Source organism: Coenobita brevimanus, chromosome 57 (genome assembly GCF_032717465.1).
Source record: "Coenobita brevimanus isolate Jiangsu-jjx chromosome 57, ASM3271746v2, whole genome shotgun sequence".
Taxonomy (NCBI): Eukaryota; Metazoa; Arthropoda; class Malacostraca; order Decapoda; family Coenobitidae; genus Coenobita; species Coenobita brevimanus.
The window spans coordinates 24,218,118-24,238,342 of record NC_137010.1 but is presented as its reverse complement, the minus strand read 5'-3'; the positions used below and the strand labels follow the sequence as shown (position 1 = coordinate 24,238,342).

The following is a 20,225-nucleotide window of genomic DNA, read 5'->3' as shown; positions in this document are numbered from 1 at the left end:
CATCAAGTCTTCCCTAGCTATGCAGATTTTTCTGAAGGCGGAGAGAATTAAATGAATATACGTCATCAGGACGAAATAGTTAAAAGAAACCAGTTGATAAGATGACTGGTTCAGTAACCAATCTGTCGAGGAGTAACATTCTGAACACTGTAAATATTAGCTATGGTTATATTTTAACTGGGTTAAATTTAGCCCTCCACCAGAGTAAAGCTTTTGCTTTGATGACACAATTTTTCAATACACTCAACCATCAGACGTATTTACTACAACCAAAAGGACCTCCATTAATATACTATAGTTAAGGTTACATCTAACCCTTTTTCTGAAATAAGTCTCTCCTAAGCTAAATAAGATCATCTGTAGAAATCAATCGATCAATCAAGAAAGGGCAAACGCCGCAGGGCACACAACCTCACCCACCCTCTGACTCCACCTACGTGGGTCCCTTTGTGCAACTCTCCAGACAGAGACTCTTCCCCCTCTAATTATCTCCCGAAAGGAGTGATCGACCTACTCCGGCCATGAGTTACGTGGCCTTCCCCTTGGCCTCCTCCACACTGAGTTAACTCTTTCAGAGATCACCTTGTGAGCAGGATCAGCCTCAGGCCAGCTGGGGTTGGCACTGACGTATTATGTGGGTAATGGGTCTCGATTCAGTCTTACGGAGTAGTCGCTCGTTACGCACCCGGTTGTACCAGCGATATACAACGATCCCGCGAAGACACTTAGTAGCAAAGGAGTCAGTTTGCTCCTTCAAGTCACTGTTTGGTGTCCATGTCTCACAGCCATAAAGTAAGACTGGGAGCATCAGCTCCATGAAGATGCGAACATTCGTCCTTCTACACAAATAATGCAAGAAGAAAATTATAATGACATCCTCGGTGAAAGGGTTTATAAGACAGTTTCAACCCTCGTTACTGGCAGAAAATTAATTAATGATAAATACAAGTTTTGCCGCTAAAACATTAAACTTGGGGTTTGTGAACGTGTATATGTAATGATTCAACATTATAGCAACATTTCTGCGGCTTCCCAACTTGATAATCTATACATAACTTTGTTTAGTGGATATTTACATGCCCTGCAGGCGTATGTTTACGTAATGTCCAATGCACATAATCACCCTGCTTTGTTACCTCCGCCAACGAAGTTAGATAAGGTTATGTATTCATCCATGTTTGTCCGTCTGTCTGTTTATCTAGACTATACAGTATCTCCAAAAGTTCTCAGTGAATGTCGATGAAATTTGTTGGAAGGGTGAGCCATGGCCCAAGAAAGAATTGATTAAATTTGGTGGAGGATCCGGACCCTATGTATTCCACACAATATCTCCACGGATCCGAATCCGGATTCTTTTTAATGGCAATGGCATTGGTGGAGGTATGCGCTCTCTGAATGCTCTCTAGCTTTGTAATCTGCATTCAAATGGTGATGTCTATGTGTTCTTGTACACTTCCCTAAGGGAGATTATTTTGTTTTGTTTTGCTTTGTTTTTCTGCGTCGTCGTCATTCATACCAGCGCTTATTCCTACGCCATAACGACTTAATTTCTGATTTGATTGGCCTTGAAATTTACTATGCATGTGCGGGTCCTTTCAGACATCTGAATTACACCCAGGAAGAAAAGCACAAGCCTTGTTCCATCCTTCCCTTATGACAGGTTACTGTCCTGGATCACTCACTGATTATTATTATTATTATTATTTTAATTATTATTATTATTCCTGTTACTGGTATTGTTATAATTAATATCTTCATTATTACTAAAACCTGAAACATACCTATGGGGATTATTATTACTATTATTATTATTATCATTATTATTATTATTATTATTATTATTATTATTATTATTATTTTGTTATTATTATTTTATTATTATTATTATTATTATTATTATTATTATTATATTATTATTATTATCATCATTATTATTATTATTACTAAAACTTCAAACATACCTATGAGAAGTATTCTTATTTTATGTATCCATCCATCTATTGCTAGACGACGTAATCCCGTAAGGGGTAGCCACAAACAAATCGTCTCCATGTCGCCCTGTCCCCCGCCATTTCATTGCCCTGCTCCCAGCTCACACCTCCTTCACTTGGATACCTCACCATTCAATCCCTCCATCTCATCCTTGGCCTCCCCCTCCCTCTCTCCCCCTCCATCACACTCACATACGCTCTTCCCGTCAGTTTCTCGCTCTCCATCCTCTCTTGCTCTCCACATGGCCAAACTAACTAAAAATACGAACAAGAAGCTTTGTTTGATCATCATTAATATTATTATTATTATTATTATTATTATTATTATTATTATTATTATCATCATTATTATTATTATATATTTATTATTATTATAATTATTATTATTATTATTGTTGTTGTTGTTGTTGTTGTTGTTGTCGTTGTTGTTATTTTTATTATTATTATCATTATTATTATTATATTATTTTTGTTTTTACTTACTTTAAAAATGCGATATTCCAAAGGCCATTTGACCTAGATCCGTAAAACTTGGTCTTCATAGTCAAGCAGCTGTTTGCTTCTTTTGGTCATATATGGTGGCCGTCCATCAAACGGATCTCCGGATATTATCTGGATCACAAAAAAGTGAGTCAGCCACGCTACCTCAAGAACCGCCTTAGCTAGGAAGCTTATTTTTGCTACAAAATAGCCTTGAGGCAGACGTAGGACGGAAGGGAGTATTGTTGCACTCGGTTGACTATTCTATGGGATTGCCTGGGGTAAAAAATTGGGCTTTTCCAGATATTCCAGATGTTACCTATATTTTCAATGAAGGATTATAGTTAAAGTCATCAAACTTGGTGGGCTTATAGAATACGATGACCTAAGGTGACATGCACAAGACCAGTGGCCATGACATCGCCTGGGGTCAAAAATGGGACTTTTTCCTGATATTCTGGATGTCACCTAATTTTCCTTGAAGAATTTAAGCTAGCGCCATCAAACTTTATGGACTTATACACTGTGATAACTTAATGTGCGTCCACACTTGCGGCATTTGGTCTTCAGACAAGTTGAAAACACTGCCCTAAACACCACAGTCGCCATTTGGATCTACAACAATGTAAGCAACAGTGTGTGTAAAAATACTGGCAATATGTTGGCACCAAGAGATGACTTAGTGAGGCCGTCCACGCTTGGTCTCTGTAGAAGTGAAGGTCATGTCGGCGTGCGAGGACGCCTTGGCGGCAGCTGCAGCGGTTGTTGTTTTGTGTGGGCATCGGAGGAGACGCCGACGTAGTGTCTGGGCGAGACCGTCCTTAATACATAACAGGACCAGTGCGGGATAGCTGGGTCTCGTGCACAGTTTAACAGAGGATGATGCCTGTCTTTTGCCACCTACAGTATAAGAAGGAGTATTTCATAATTTCATCCGGATAGCCAGATCTGATTTCGGGCATTTGTTGCATGATTGACACCCATATAAGTAAACATGACACAAACTTTAGGCAGCCAATATCGGCAACAGACCGCCTTGCTGTGACATTGCGGTTTCTGGCGTCAGGTGACTCCTACAGTCCCTCGGCTGCACGTTCAAGATGTCCAAGCAAGCAGTCAGTCCGATAGTGCCAGAGGTATGTGATGCACTGATCACAGCTCTCAGTGGGTACATTAAGGTAAGAGAACTTCATATAATAATGCAGTATACTGAAATGGAATTATGATCAAATTGATAATAAACCATGTACCTTGAATACTCTTTAATAATTATACTAATGCCAGAGACCCCCAACACCACATGCTGTTGAAAGCAAACCACTGGCTCCTCTACGCCTCATTAGCTCCATTGCCAGATTTTCTCTCTTTTGTTTTCTTCAGTTCTCTTGTGAAATGAGTAATTTATTCATGTTTTTTTTTTTGCCCCACCTTTCTCCACCTTCAGAATTTGTGCAATCTCACGCCATGCATCTGCCCTCATAAATCTGTGCTTGTAATGTACATGGATGGGATCCCAGAGTAAAGTGTGTCCGCGGGAACTGTCTATTAATTGTACCGTCTGCTCTCTGGTCCACTCCATTGTTTGCTCCGTAGTCCAACCTGAGTACCTGGCGCCGCCGCTGTTGGTGTGTGTATGTGTGTGTGTCTGCCCAGATATCTCCCCCAACCACATTGACTCGTCCGCACCAGCGTTACCAACATATCACCTTCAGATTAGTACCAACATGTCTGCAACACTGTATCACTAACAGCTTAACCCGCCCCATCCCGGCCACTTTTCGACCACTGGTACCCCCCAATCCCGGGCAATTTTCGACCTTTTTTTTTTTTGCTAAAACTTTCGCTTTTGGTGAGAAACATCGAAAATTCATAGAGAAATCGCTCACCTGAGGTTTAAAACACTCATTACAGGTAGGAGAGCCTCCTTACCTTACTGGGTTTTCTATCAGGCTGGCACCAAAGAAAACGAGTTCTATGGGAGGATAACTATTTCACACCACTCATAAACAGTATTTATTTATTTACTGTTACGAATTTATATGTAGTACAAGAGTATATTGGTTTTCAAGCAGTAATATAGGCATTATAAGCATTGTTTCACTCACTAATACCTGACCTTTTTTTGCCACATTACCTGATCATCATTTCTAACTGTTTCTTCCTCTAATGCTATGTAAAGTTTGTCCTCCACATTGTCATTGATTGGGGAATCACTCTGGCCCTGAATTTCGTACCGTGGCATGACATGGCTATACTGGCCAGGTCACTGATAACAGGTGAATTGCTGAGAAAAGGGCCTGCAGGGGGGGGGAGGAGGTCATGCTGGGTAAGGCATTGTCTCTGCCTGGCATCTTGTTGAGGAAGGTGTCCCGTGTATACGTACCAAAAATGACTCGCAAAAATTGAAAATTGTGGAAATTATGAATCTTGCAATTGCAGGACGTTGAAGTACGTCCTCGGGATTAGCTGTGACAAAACGTGAGGACGTGGAAGTACGTCCTCGGGACGGCGCGGGTTAACAGGCTGTTGCCTACAATATTATATTTTGTGTTTTCGACATGTTTTGTCGCCAGTGTGAACGCATCTTTAAGGTGAGATGCACAGCATCAGTGGCCTTGACCCCAAAGTCCCTATATAGTTTGACTTCTAGTATGCAATGGCTGTGGAAAGTTTTTCTTCATCAAAATTGTCCTTGGACAATTTTACTGTGTTCTAATTTTAAAACTGTGATATTTCAAAGGCTATTTGTCCTAGAGCCTTGAAACTTAAACTTCGTCGGACATGTCCGCTTCTCTTGGCCAAATATGGTGGCAATCCGTCAGTCGGATCGCCACATATTATCCAGAACAAAGAATAGTTTGACCTTAGAACCTGTTAGGTTGTATAAACATCTTTTATGTAATCAAAGTTTATTTATATCAAACAAAGCTGTTCTTCTGTAGTAGCATAATCACATAAATTGTTTTCTAACTCCCTTTAGTCTGGTAGCGCACTTTTCACTTATTTCTTGCTATATCCAGATAATTTTAATCACTTATAGAGAGACTTCTGAAACTGAAGATGTTAGAAATAGACTTCATTTACCCTTTCCCTACACAAAGCCTCCACGAAGCTGAATACATTTATCTGGAGGTGGCAGGACTAAACCAAATAAAGCATGACATCCAGTGGCACAGAACAGTGATGATGAAATAATTATCTGTAAAGAATTGGAAGTAAGCAGGTTATGGTACATCAGGGATAATGAATTATTTTGTTAACATATTATATACTGGAATTCTGGATAAATTGTTGTTATATTGCAAATAGGTTAACACGGTTCACTGTGATGATGCATTAGTTATATTCATCGTGGCTGTCTCCTGGCGATTTTATTCAACTTGGAAACGAACTTCCATTTTGAAGAGATTACTGGACCCTGCAGCTCTCTACGGTTCGAGAAGTCCTCCAAAAGTAAATAAAATCGTCTGGATATGGCCAGAAAAAAATAAAAGTTACCTCTTACGAATGGCGAGATAAATAGTAAATCTGGCCTTATAAGGTAAGTCTGAGCCATGGTAGATGATCTCTGGCTTTGGGCAGCTGGTAACAAAAGCAATCCAGATTTATAACTTGAATGCTCCACACTGATATGTCTTGCAAGGAGAAAATAGGTTAGGTCAGGTCACTCCAGGCCAGGTCAGGTCAATTGTTGGGGAAGTTGAGAGAGAATGAAAAGTGCAGGAAAATCAAAGAAGCGTAAAGTCAACGAAATTTTACCTCTTCGTGCCATGATGCAGTGCATTTTTTTCTTTTTTTTTTAAAGACTATATTATCAGGTAAAAGCACCACCTCTCGTTCTGAAAGGGTTATGAATGATATCCACTGACTCCTTCAGTAATTTATACATATTTATTTTACCCTTGCTTCATTACGTCGATCTTCTTTTTTCAGATAAAGAGAGACCATTCTTTCTTAAGGAGTTACTAGTTCAGAAATAAGCTACAAGGTCAGTTGGGAGAGGAAGGACGTCAGGTATACAGATGTTAAAAAGCAGACTTTTTATTTCAGCTTTTAAAAATGAGCTGTGGCACTGACTTGAATACCGAGCAGTGACTGAGTGATCATGGAGGGGCAACAAACACAGCTACTCGTCTTCTTTGTGTCATGGGAATGGGCTGTAATACAGTTAACGATAAAGGAGGGAGGATGTAGAAAGAATGATCAGGGTCCGGATTAAAGACAAGGTCTCCGCTACACTGACTCAGGCACCGGGTGAGCCACTACAGGTACACTGGTAGTAGTAAGGCTGAGAGGTGTGGCACATGGCGTAGAAACCCTCAGCAGGACAGGTAAAAGACATGACACAGTCACCCATGGTTTTCTCAACAGCTACCGTAGTCGTCTTCCCACCATCAACAGTTGTAGAACCGCCTATTGTGGTGGTACTGAACCCTGCTGGGGTTTAGCCTCTTCTACCAGGTGTTCTGAAACCGGCATTACACAGGTTGGTACATGGCTCCGTCTCCGGAACACAATATCCGGCAGTAGTGTTAAAGTATTCCCCTGCCTCACATTCGAAGTGATAATCTTCATCGATCACACCATCCACACAGATGTAGTATTTATGGCAGTCTAAAGGGTCTGGTGCTTGGATTACTCCTGGTTCGCACACAGGTGTGCAGAGGTCGCTACTGTCACAGCATTTGTTCTCGTCTGTAACGCAGACTGTTCCATCAAAATATGGCCTGTCATCGGGGCAGTAGTATGGCCCAAGCACTTCACCTTCTGGGCCACAAACATAGTACGCACTGCAGTCATTTGGATCAGCAATGATATCCATGGTCTCATTACAATACAGGTGGCAGGCATTCCCTACACAACTGTCATCGCAAATTCCATCAGGTGAACATTCCATTGTTTCTGAATCAAATATATTCCCATATGGACAAGAAAGAGGAAAATCAGAGGGAAGTCCGTCACCCACGCAGAGGTAGTACTGGGAGCAGTTCTTTGGGTCCGGGACTTTATCGAATGGTTCCTTCCCGCTGCAGTCTGGCTCACAGCTCTGGGACATCACCCCAGCGGCACACACCACCTGTAGGGGCAAACATTCACACATCTCACAGTAATTTTGTAGCCCGTTGCACAAAAACAATCCCTAAAATAACTAGAAATTAGACATTCATCAGAGCATCTCGTATGAATTCTTAGTCCTCTTGAAGCTTAGAAAACTAGATGTCACTCTACAGGTTAACAGAAGTATCTGGGTGTAGCAAACATACTACAGTTAATACAGTTCGAAAAGGTTACTGGGGTCGTTTTATACCCTTATCGGATGGTAAGCCACTTCTAAGCTGAATAAAATCTGCTAGTTTTAGCCGGAACAAGATAGGTAAGATTTCTCACTTCTTCAACGAGTTAATTTTCATATCTCAGGAGACCCTGTGCCTGGTGCAATTAATGCTTGAACATGATACTTAGGAGTGCTACCTTTGCCCCCTTAAGCCTACGACGAAAATGGTATTTTATTCCTACTTGTGTTGGAGAATCAAAGTTTAAGAAAGTTCTCTTAACAGTGAAGATCTTACTGAAGCTTAAATCTAACCCTTCCAAGGTGAATAATATCGGCTGAAAGTGTCCCAGATAAAACTGAAAATTTGTCCGGAGAAGTGTCATATTAACAGCTAAACTGTGAAGAGAGATGGTATTCAAAACACAGAATGCTTGGATCTTTCTGAACTATGCAAACTTATCTGGTAGTAGCCTGAATGGGAAGGGTGAATCAATGACAGGGAAAAGGCAACACCAAGTAAATTACTGTAGACTGCTAGTGTAATCCAGTAAAATAAATAAACAGAAATAAAAGTTTAGGACTTTAGACTCAGACAACACACATCGAATTTGGACTTTACATCACACATATAATGACACAGAACCAAACACAGCATTAAGAACATCAGATCACACTTAGAACCACACATATACTCACAGAGGACACACAACCGCACACCGTACACAGAACCACACACCACACACAGAATCAAACACTACACCAAGAACCGCACACACAGAACTACACACTAGAAATCAAACCACACATCATGCATAGGAATGGAAATCACACAGACACAGGCTCTCACACCACTCATAGAGCCACAAATAACTCATGGAACTATACACCACACACAAAACCACAACATACACAAAATTACACGACCTATAAAATAATTAAAAACACAAAACCACACACTGCATATTGACTCAGGCACCTCACACAATCAGGCACACACCAGAGGCAGAACTACAGACCTCATACAGCCACATGCTTCTCACAGCAAGCAAAACTACATACAATGCTACAGACCACGCATACAGTCATATACCTCATACCATACAGAACCACGCACCACACACAAACAACCACGTGCCAAACACCACACAGAACCACACACCACGTCACACCACAACCAACATTGTGAACCAAGCATCACACATAAATGCCCGTCATACAGAAACACATTACATTCAGAGCCACACACCATATATTGATCCATACACCACGTACAACCATACACCAGGCAGTGAACCACACACCTCAATCATACATCATACACCATACTACATAACCATTCGTTGAGCCACACGCACTACACATAGAACAAGACACACCACACAAAACCACATAGAACCACGTACATCACAAGGAAACTCTCACCATGGATAGAACCATATCTCAAACACAATACAGAACCATGCATTGCACACAGAGCCACAGACAACACGTCCAAACACTAAACACAGATTCACGAACCGCACATATAACCAAGCAACGCACATCCCCCCACACACTGAACAAGAAGCCATGCATGGAACCTGTCGATTTATCACTCAGTCCTTTTTTGCCCCATTCAGGAGTATAGAGGAGTTGGGACTAGGCTACTCATTTCAGTTACTTAGGTCACCCGCCTCACTTTTCATTGAGTGCCTTTAACTGAGCAGTAAACCCCAACCATCCCTCTGAGACAAACCTTTATGACCCCAGTTAAGTTGGAATGCTTTACCCCACGATGTCACTCTAAGTCATGTAACTATAAGGTTATCAACAAACGTAGTAAATAGTTTCCAGGGTTTCAGGAAACCACTTGGTATGTCACTCAGAGCAGAGTCACCTGAAGGCAACATTACATCGAATGAATGGATGAAAGACGACCTTACCTACCACATACATCTTCACCTATCCCATAGCACATAGACGTCGCCCACAAACAGAACCAAATACAACACTGTACTACACATCACAAGACCTTACGTTACACAGAACAACATGCCTTACAGGACCTCGTGTTAAACTGAATCACGAATCATGCACAAAATTAAACCCTTTACACACTTACAACCTCACCCCACACTTACCCCCTACGACACACAAATCACCTCACATCCACAAAGAATCACATACTATACAAAAAGTGCCTCACATACACACAGAATCACAGACAACACAAAACTGCTTTCCACACACAGAAATTCACAATACACAAAGAGACACACAACTACCCACCACAATCTGAACACGTTATACCTTCACAAACTACATGCACATACACACCTCCACACCACACTGCACACAGAATCACACAACACAAACACATCCACCCGTCACATACAGAACACTACAAATTTTCATATACAACGTATACACTTGCCTCCAGACTTCACAACATCCCACACAACAGTCCATTCCTCTAACCTTCACCATATCTTTGCTAACCAAGCACACATCCCAGAACACTCTTCACACTTTACCACACCATATTCCACCCCCCTTATCTCCAACACATCCTTCTACTTACTTCATTTCACCTCCTCACACTCCGTCAGACCTTTACACACCTGTTTCTACTACCGTAGTCTCCTCTGCACCATACAACTCCTCCACACATCCCGTCTTCTTTCTTTCCTTTCCCCTACCCTCATGCCCATGTCCCAACACCAAACGCTCAGTCCTCCACACGCAGTCTTACCGTCAGGGTGACTGCTACAACCAGACGTCGATACATCCTACAGATTCGAAATACACTGCCTGCAGCCCCACCTCGCTCACATATATACCCCAATCTCTGCCTTTCAACAACCACAGAGGGGGAGGTTCCCATTGTGAGATGAAATAAAAGCAGTTATCAATACACTGTCCAAAGCGTTCAAGCATACTGCACACACACATTCACACAAACACACACACACACACACACTATATATATATATATATATATATATATATATATATATATATATATATATATATATATATATATATATATATATATCCGTCCATCCATCATCCAATCCTAATTAGGCAGTTGGTCCTGACATTTAAGATGAGAGTGACCAACCTCACTCATCCCTGGGTGGCATTACGTGAGCAATAAACCCCAACCACCCCTTCGATATAAACCTTCACCGGCTCAATCCGACTGGAGCACAATAATTACCCACTAAACCACAAGGTGATATATATATATATATATATATATATTGCCAGACGCCTCAATCCCGTTTGGGGTGGCCACAAACAAATCGCCTCCAAGTCGCCCTGTCCCCCGCCATTTCACTCCCCTGCTCCCAGCTCACACCCCCCTCTCTCATATACCTCTCCACCCCATCTCTCCATCTCATCCTCGGCCTCCCCCTCCCTCTTTCCCCCTCCACCTCACTCACATACACTCTCTTCGTCAGTCTTTCACCCTCCATCCTCTCCACATGGCCAAACCACCTCAGTGTGTTCCTCATAACGCTTCCTATCACATCCACATCAACACCACAACGCTCCTTTATATCCTCATTCGTCAGCCTGTCTCTCCATGTGACTCCACAGGCTCCTCTTAAATAACTCATTTCCACGGCTCTCACTCTTGACTTGTGTCCTTCCAACAACGTCCAAGCTTCACTTCCGTACGTTAGAGTTGGTATCACAATACTGTCATGTAGTAACTTTTTCACTTCCATGCACACTTCCCTGTTTCTTATCACTGCTTTCAAAGAACCAGCAACCTTTCTTCCCTCCTGTACCCTTTCAAGCACTTCACCCTCCAAACCTCCATCCTTACTCATCACGCTACCCAAGTACTTAAACGTACTCACATTTTCCAATTCCTCACCATCCAACCTCGCTGTACATTCACTGACTTCACCTCTCTCAAAGACCATCACTTTACTCTTCCCTACATTCACCTTTAGATTCCGTTTCTTACACACTCTCTCAAACTCATCCACCAAGCCTTGCAGCTCCCCTTCGTCTTCACTCAACAACACGGTATCATCTGCAAAGAACAGTACAGGGAGTTTCCAAACACTATCGTCTCTCACCAGGGCCACTCCAACATCGACTACCCTACCTTGTACCTCTTTTATTACCCCATCCATGTACAGATTGAACAACCATGGAGACATGACACATCCCTGTTTCAACCCAACTTTCAAAGAGAAAAATTCACTTAGTTCACCATCCACACGCACTGCAGCCTTCGCACCATCGTACATACTCTTCACAGCATTCAACAACTTCCCATCTATTCCATATATTCTTAACACTTTCCACAATCCTAGTCTATCCACCCTGTCATATGCTTTCTCCAAATCCATGAAAGCCGCATACAACTTCTTTCCCTTCTCTAGAAACTTTTCCACTAAAGATCTGAGAATGAATATCTGATCTACACAACCTCTTCCCTTTCTAAAGCCTCCCTGTTCTTCTCCAACTAATTTCTCTGTTCTTTCTCTAACTCTGTCAATAAGTATCCTACCATATACTTTTCCTATTATACTAAGAAGACAAATGCCCCTATGATTACCACACACTTCTTTTTCCCCTTTTCCTTTGTACAAGGGAATAATTATACCTGACTTCCAATCCTCCGGGACTCTACCTTCCTCCCAGGCCAATCTGCACGTCTTCCACATCCATTCTACTATCTCTCCCCCATGCTTCAGCATTTCACCACACACTCCATCAATCCCTGGGGCTTTCCCTGATTTAACTTTCTTCATTGCTTCCACAACTTCTATCCTACTGATTTCTTCCTGTCTTCTCACCTCCCTCCTTCTCCCAGCCATTCCCCAGCCACTTATACTCGCATTACTTCCATCCTCTACGTTCAACAATTCCTTAAAGTGTTCTCTCCATCTGCTCACTTTTTCTCCCTTCTCCACTAGTAATCTACCATTTTTATCTTTCACTCCCCTGCTAACTCCACTTCCACCCTGTCTTACTCTTTTCACCTCTTTCCAGAACATTTTCTTACAGTCCCTCCACTTTACACTCAAATTCCTTCCAAATTCCTCATCCACTCTCTTCTTACTCTCTCTTACTAATCTTTTCACCTCTCTCTTTCTTTCTACATATAACTCTCTCTTCCGCCTCTCAACTTCTTCCACGCCCCTATTTCTCATCCATTCATTGTATGCTTTCTTCTTTTGTGCCACAGCCTGTTTCACCTCTTCAGTCCACCACGCTGTTCCTTGCACCCCCTCCTTCTTCTCTTCCTTCCACACACCACATCACATGCTGCACATATTTCTTCTGTAAATATTCTACACACACCTTCCACGTCCCCCATCTGCTCCAACTCATATTTGCCCAATCTTTCCTCCACTTCTCTCTTATACTCTGCCTTTTTCTCATCCTCTTGTAACCTTTCCACTCTCCTTGCAACTACTCCTTCCTCTCGTCTTTCCCTTCTTCTATTCCTCCATCTTACTGGAACTTTAACTCTGGCCACCACCAAGTAGTGGTCAGAAAGTCCACTCCCCCAACCTCTATAAACTCTTGCATCCAATATACATCTTCGCATCCTTTCATCCACACACACATAATCAATCATTGCCTTCCTTTCACTCAATTCACCACCCACCCTTCTCATCACTCGCCATGTATACCTGTGGATCATTTTATGCCTGAAGAGGGTATTGGCAATCACCAACCCCCTCCCAGAACAAATGTCCACTAACGCACTCCCATTCTCATCTATCTCAGCAGGCACACCCCACTCACCAACTATTCCATCCACCTTCACATTCCCAACTTTACCATTCATATCACCAATCAAAAACACTCTATCATTCCTTCCAAACTTTTCCATGCACACTTCTACATTTGTCCAGAACTCTTCTCTCACTCTTCTAGCACGATCTTGCGTTGGCGCATACACACACACAATCACCCACATTTGTATTCCAACTTTCAACTTTACCCACACAATCCTTGATCCAACTGATCCATACTGTCTTATGCTCTTCTTCCATCTTTTACTCACAACTATACAAACTCCTTCCTTTGCCCTCTCATTCTCACCTACTCCTGCACATATACCCCATCCATACTCCCATTCTCTCGCACTTTCTCCTCTCCATTTTGTTTCAGTTATTCCACATACATCCACTTTCGCATCCTCAAGCACCTGGACAATCTCTCTCTCTTTCACCTCATCATTTGCTCCTCTTACATTCCACGTTCCAATATATATATATATATATATATATATATATATATATATATATATATATATATATATATATATATATATATATATATATATATATATATATATATATCACCATCATCATCACCCACTGGGTGTCCACAGCTGAACAAAGGCCTCCCCCAACCTTTTCCACGCATTCTTTTATTGAACCAATCTTTGCTACGTTTTGCGTTACCTCCTAACTTCTCTATCTGATCTCTCCACTTGCTGTCTGGGTAACAGTTTCTTGGAGTCAAATCAGTCAGCCTCTTGCTCCATCGGTTATCCTTTATTCTTGCCACATTTCCTGCCCACCTTCATTTCTGTTCATTATATATGCTTTAATGCGTTTTACTTTTGTCTGCTCTCACACCCAAATTGATCTTTTCCCGTCTCCAAGATATTACCAACATTGACCTTTCCATTGCTCTTTGTGAACAGGTTAGCTGATTTTCCACTGATTTTATCCGTTTCCAGGTTTCACAACTTTACGTCATAGCTGAGATTATACATTCGTTATATACTATTCGTTTCATTCATATTGCAAGCTACTTTCCATGATGTCTCTGTTTACCAAAAGCTTTCCATCCAATTATAATGTGTCTTTTTATTTAGCTATCATGGTCTATCACGGAGTGCAGTAGCCACTCCGTAAGCAGAAATGGCGTAGGATCAAAATGGCGTCCTGTACAGAGGGTATAGGAGTATTTGTGCAATAAAAGTCGCAAAGCGCAGTTCTAAGCTTATGAACTAAAAGACCTTCTCTATTCAAGTGCGAAACTACTCGCAAAATCTTGATAACCTTCGTAGGAGTAGCATAATCGAACCGCAATAATATAGATTTTGTTCTTTCTTTCTTTTTTCTTCATCAGTCATAACTCCAAAACAAAAAGGCGTACGTTAGCGTACTATACACCAAAGCGCTTCATGTTTCTTTTCATGTTTAGAAAAGCATTCAGTTTGCGGTTCGCGAGTAACGGCCTGAAAACCGCAGCCCAGTCACCCGAAAGTACACCATTTTGGGCAATATTGGTTAGCAACAGCCAGCCCACAGAAGAGTTAAAGAATAGTTAAGAACGTACCAAAACACTTCTTTTCATGGAAATGCACCCTCATTTTAGTCTTTGAGTATGCTATGCATGTAACAATCCAAATCTAACACTTGCCTTATGCCTACCTATACTTCCACAAAAAGATCATAAACTGGAAAACAAAAAGAATTCTTCTGAAATGATTGTTAAGAAGAAGGAATGGCAAAAGTGCACAGGTAAGAGATGAAAAAAAGCACAGAAACAAGCGAGCATTCAGGATGGGAGGAGATTTGGAGACCTACTATACCCATTACTACATTCCACAAGCTACACGTGTATGGCTAAAGTGAGGAATGTAATAATGGGTATAGGCCTCGAAATCTCTCATCCTGGATGCTCTCTTGTTCCGGTGCTTTTTTCGTCCCTTTACTGTGCACTTTTGCCATTCCTACATCTTAACGATCATTTCAGATGGAAATTTGTGTTTTCCAGTGGTTAGTTTTAGTACTGTACTCCTCGAAGAATTTCTTCGCTTAGTCTGATAACGGTCTTTGGTGTATTTGGAGTAAACATTACTATAGTTTATTTCGGTTCATCCTTAGCCCTAATTCGAGACTTTCTCTATGAAGGTCATTTACATTTCTTGCAATGTTTTTGCTGTTTCTGAGATCAGAACAATGTCGTCTTCCAAATCTGTTATTCTATTCGTAAGGACATTATCATCATCATCAGCCATTGCTGCTACAAAGATCCCCGCAACCTTTTCCAGGAAATTCTTTGACTGACCAAATCTCTACAAGGTTTTGCCTCCAAACTTCTTTATCTCATCTCTCCACCTCCTGCTCGTCCTTTTTTTGCTGCACCTGCAATTTCTTTAGAGTTCAGTCACTCAGCCTCTTGCTTAGTCGGATATCCCTTGCTCTTGTTACATGACATGCCCACCACCATGTCTCTTATAACTTCTGTATATAATGTACTTAACTTTAGTTTGCTCTTCCACGTTAGTTGATCTCTTCCTATCTCTGAAAGATATTTCCAATATTGACTTTTTTAGTGCTCTTTGAGAACGGATCAGTTTGTTTTCCATTTGATTTGTCACAGATCTCTACGTCATACTTGGAATTATGTATTCTTTAAATGGTTTTTCGTTCCATAAGTACTTACAAGCAACTTTCCATGATGCTCCTTTGTTTACCAAAAGATTTCCATCCAGATGTAAATGCGTCTTTTTATTTCGTTTTCATTGTCTTTCCGTAGTTTTAGTATTTTTCCCAGGTAATTGTATTCCCCAGCTTCTTCAAGCGTACCTTCGTTTAATCTGATGACCTTTATTGGTGCGTTTAAATTAAACATCATTTCAGTTTTACTTTCGTTCAGCTTTCAATGTACTTTGAAAATTTCTCTGTTTAGGTCTCTACTGTTTTTGAAATTAGGGCAATGTCATCTGCAAATCATAAATTGTTTATGTTTTCTCCATGTATGCTCACTACTTTGTTCTCCGGTTATAGATTTCTGAAAATGCTCTCAAGGTATGCTGGAAATCAATTTGATGAAAATGTATTACCCTGACGGACGCCTTTCTCTGTCTTAATATTTTCTGAGTCTTTATTCTACTTAACTGTTGCAGTTCCCTCAATATATATTTTTTCGAGCAGTTTTACAGTTCTAGTGTTATTCTTGTTCTTATTCTTATTCTTATTTTTATTCTTATTCTTCTTCTTATTATTAATATTATTATTTTATCATTCTTTTTCTTCTTCTTCTTCTTCTTCTTCTTCTTATTATTATTATTATTAAGATTACATTATAAGACTGAAGTGGTTAAGTTAAACATGTGTTGTTGTTGGTCTATATTGTATTTACATGTTTTTCCACGGATCTTAGGCAAAGGAAGGTGTTGTTGTTGTTGTTGTTGTTATTATTACTGTTTTCTTTCACAAAACACATGTATCCTATGGGCTCCAGTTAAATATAGTTATCGTTATTGTTGTTGCTGTTGTTGATGATGATGATAATGTTGTCCTTGAATCCCATTGGCACTGACCAGTTAGGCAGAGTTATTTTCTGTTATATACTGTCCTGTAGCCTGGGTGTTTTCCATTAGGTTGTTGATGATGATGATGTTTGAATCGTTGCGGATGTTGTTGCTGGTGGTGGCGTTGTTGTTTTTGTTGTTGTTGTTCTTTGGCTGCAGAGACTGGTGCATGGTTCCGCCACTAAGACACAGCGGCCAGCAGCGGTGTTGAAGTATTTCCCGGACATGCAGTCGAAGTGAGAGGACTCGTCGAGATCACCACTCGTGCAGACATAGTACCGGTGACAGTCAAAGGGATCTGGGGCAAGTGTCGCGTCCATTTCACATCTGGGAACGCAGAGATCACTATCGCCACAGCACTTGGTCGGGTCCGTAACGCACTTTGTCCCGTCAAACACTGGATGGTCGTCGTGACAGAAATGTGGCGTGCTCACCTCTCCACAGACGTAGTACTCCCCGCAGACGTGATAAGCTCTGCAGTCACTCAGGTCAGCTATGAGGTCCAGCGGTGATTGGCACTGGAAATTACAGGATTGGCAGCTGTCATCACAAAGGGCATCAGCCTCAGCCACGCACTCCATCACACCTGAGTCAAACTTTAACCCCGGTGGACATTCGAGAGGAGCATCCAAGGGCAGCCCGTCACCACCACAAAGGTAGTACCGGGAGCAGTTCTTTTGGTCCGGAACTCTGTCATATGGGTCCTTCCCGCTGCAGTCTGGCTCACAAGTATTGGACAACACCCCAGCGGCACACACCACCTGGACAGCCAGACAGCCACACATCACATTAATTTTCTTCCTTTTGGCGTAACAAATTGTTTCTCATTTAACTAAACATCACATCACTTATCAATATTAAGAAATTTTTACACACACTACTGTAATTAGCAGTCACTGTTATCAGACCAAAGCACGCACACACACACACACACACACACACACACACACACACACACACACACACACACACACACACACACACACACACACACACACACACACACACACACACACACTTCCATCTTCCCTCCCTCACCCCCAGATAGGAAGCTTACCGCTAGGAGCACAGCCACCACCAGACGTACTGTACACCCATGCCTCTGCTCTGTCGGACACTGCCCCTTTTTTTTTTTTTTTTTTTTTTTTTTTTGCCTATCGACCATTGGGGCCGGAGCCCTTGGTCATTAAGGGAAAATATATATATGTATATATATTGATACACATATACATAGATATACGAACATATATATATATATATATATATATATATATATATATATATATATATATATATACATACATACATACACACATCCATGCATATGAACATACACTTTCATCCACATGTATATATATATATATATATATATATATATATATATATATATATATATATATATATATATATATATATATATATATATATATATATATATATATATATATATATATATATATATATATATATATATATATATATTTATATATATAGATACATATATATATAGATATAATAAAATATATATATATATATATATATATATATATATATATATATATATATATATATACATACACACATCCATGCATATGAACATACACTTTCATCCACATTATATATATATGCGAAGTTAAGCAACGTTGGGTCTGGTCAGTACTTGGATGGGTGACCGCCTGGGAACACCAGATGCTGTTGGCATCCCTACGTGTGAAGTGGGGTTGGTGGAGGATTAGTGCCCCTCCCTGTAAAACAATTAACTCTAAGCCGTTGGCCACCCAGTTTGGGATACATGGCGTCTGGCAATGAATGAAAAAAATGAATATATATAAATATATATATAATAATTTTTATTTAATTATTTTTTTGTAGTTTTATTTTTATTATGATTTTATTTTTAATTATATATATATATATATATATATATATATATATATATATATATATATATATATATATATATATATATATATATATATATATTTTAAACCTTATATTACTTATAAACTAAACTGCTTAATCTAAAGACCCTAAAACTAATCACCTAACAGACAAATCGTTAACCTATACTAAATCCTAAGAGACAAATAACTAGACCTACACTAATGGTAAAAAAGCCTCGACCAAGAGAACACCATCGACTGCAGATATGAAATGCTTTTCTACGTTTCATACCTGCACTCATCACCTGGTGACTGTCAGTCGAGACACAGCCTAATATAGGGGACATCAATATATGAAAGGGAACCAGACGAGTCAGGAACATTTCCATATACATCAGCTGTCGGCCCTAATTAGAATAACTTAACCAAGATGGTATAATGTATTTACATAATTTGTACAAAAAGTGAAGAACCTCGCCCAGCAGACCACCATCGACTGCAAGTGCCCGATACCTTTCTATATCGTACACTTGCACTCATCAGCTGGTGACTGTTAGTCGAAGAACGGGGTTTAATGTAGGGGACATCAATATTAGAAATAGATCAGTGGGTGGAGGAACTATTTCAAATATGTCAACTGTCAACCCTAATAAACAGTACGATATATACATATTTACAGTTGATAAAAACCATAACCATAAAGTAAAAAAGTCACATCACTCTGATCAGTCCGGTCTCTCTCAGGAAAGCCATCAATTTATCAGTCATAACAATGTCCCCATCACCCAGGATGGTGGAAAGGGTGAAGGGGACGTCTGCTGCGCCGCAGTAATTTATAAGTGAAACACGTTCACGAATAAATCGCCGACAGCGCAGGATGATATGACTGATAGATAACACCGCACTACAGATATCACAGTGCGGTGGAAAGCGTCTTTCCATGTATGGTTTCATATGAGTTAAAATGGTGGCATTGAGCCGTAGCCGTGCCAATACTTTTTCTTCAAGGCGACTGGGACGGTTGGCAGTGTCCCAGTCGCCCAGGTGCAGCTTACAAGTTGGAATATTAAGTCTGGTCCACTGACCTTGCCACAGAAGATTTATTGATTTCTTTCCGAGAGAGAGACTCGACCGTAGATCACGAGGAACGTCCCAAGTCTCCTCGAGCTCTACAGCCGACTTTGCAAGTAAGTCAGCCTGCTCATTGCCGTGGATACGACAATGACCAGGCACCCAGATCAGCGTGAATGACTTGTTGCATGAAAGCAATTTATTAACGATGCGGCCCTGGATCTCGTGAGAGT

General features: G+C 40.7%; 1 protein-coding gene across 1 annotated transcript; it reads right to left on the bottom strand.

Annotated features, from left to right (window-relative positions):
• Positions 1-6,915: 6,915 nt before the first annotated feature.
• On the bottom strand, positions 6,916-17,823 carry LOC145401934 (uncharacterized). Its single transcript, XM_080274041.1, has 2 exons — positions 17,227-17,823; positions 6,916-7,548 (listed from the first exon to the last, which is right to left on the bottom strand). Exons 1-2 carry the CDS (start codon positions 17,821-17,823, stop codon positions 6,916-6,918), a joined length of 1,230 nt encoding a protein of 409 aa, XP_080130167.1.
• Positions 17,824-20,225: the final 2,402 nt, after the last annotated feature.

What these genes read in the sequence shown, in the direction of transcription:
- LOC145401934 (XM_080274041.1), bottom strand. Translation starts at nt 17,823, where the DNA reads ATGTGTGGCTGTCTGGCTGTCCAGGTGGTGTGTGCCGCTGGGGTGTTG. An exon ending in ACACCGCTGCTGGCCGCTGT is followed by an intron (nt 7,549 to 17,226) that starts GTCTTAGTGGCG and finishes TTGCCCCTACAG; the next exon opens with GTGGTGTGTGCCGCTGGGGT.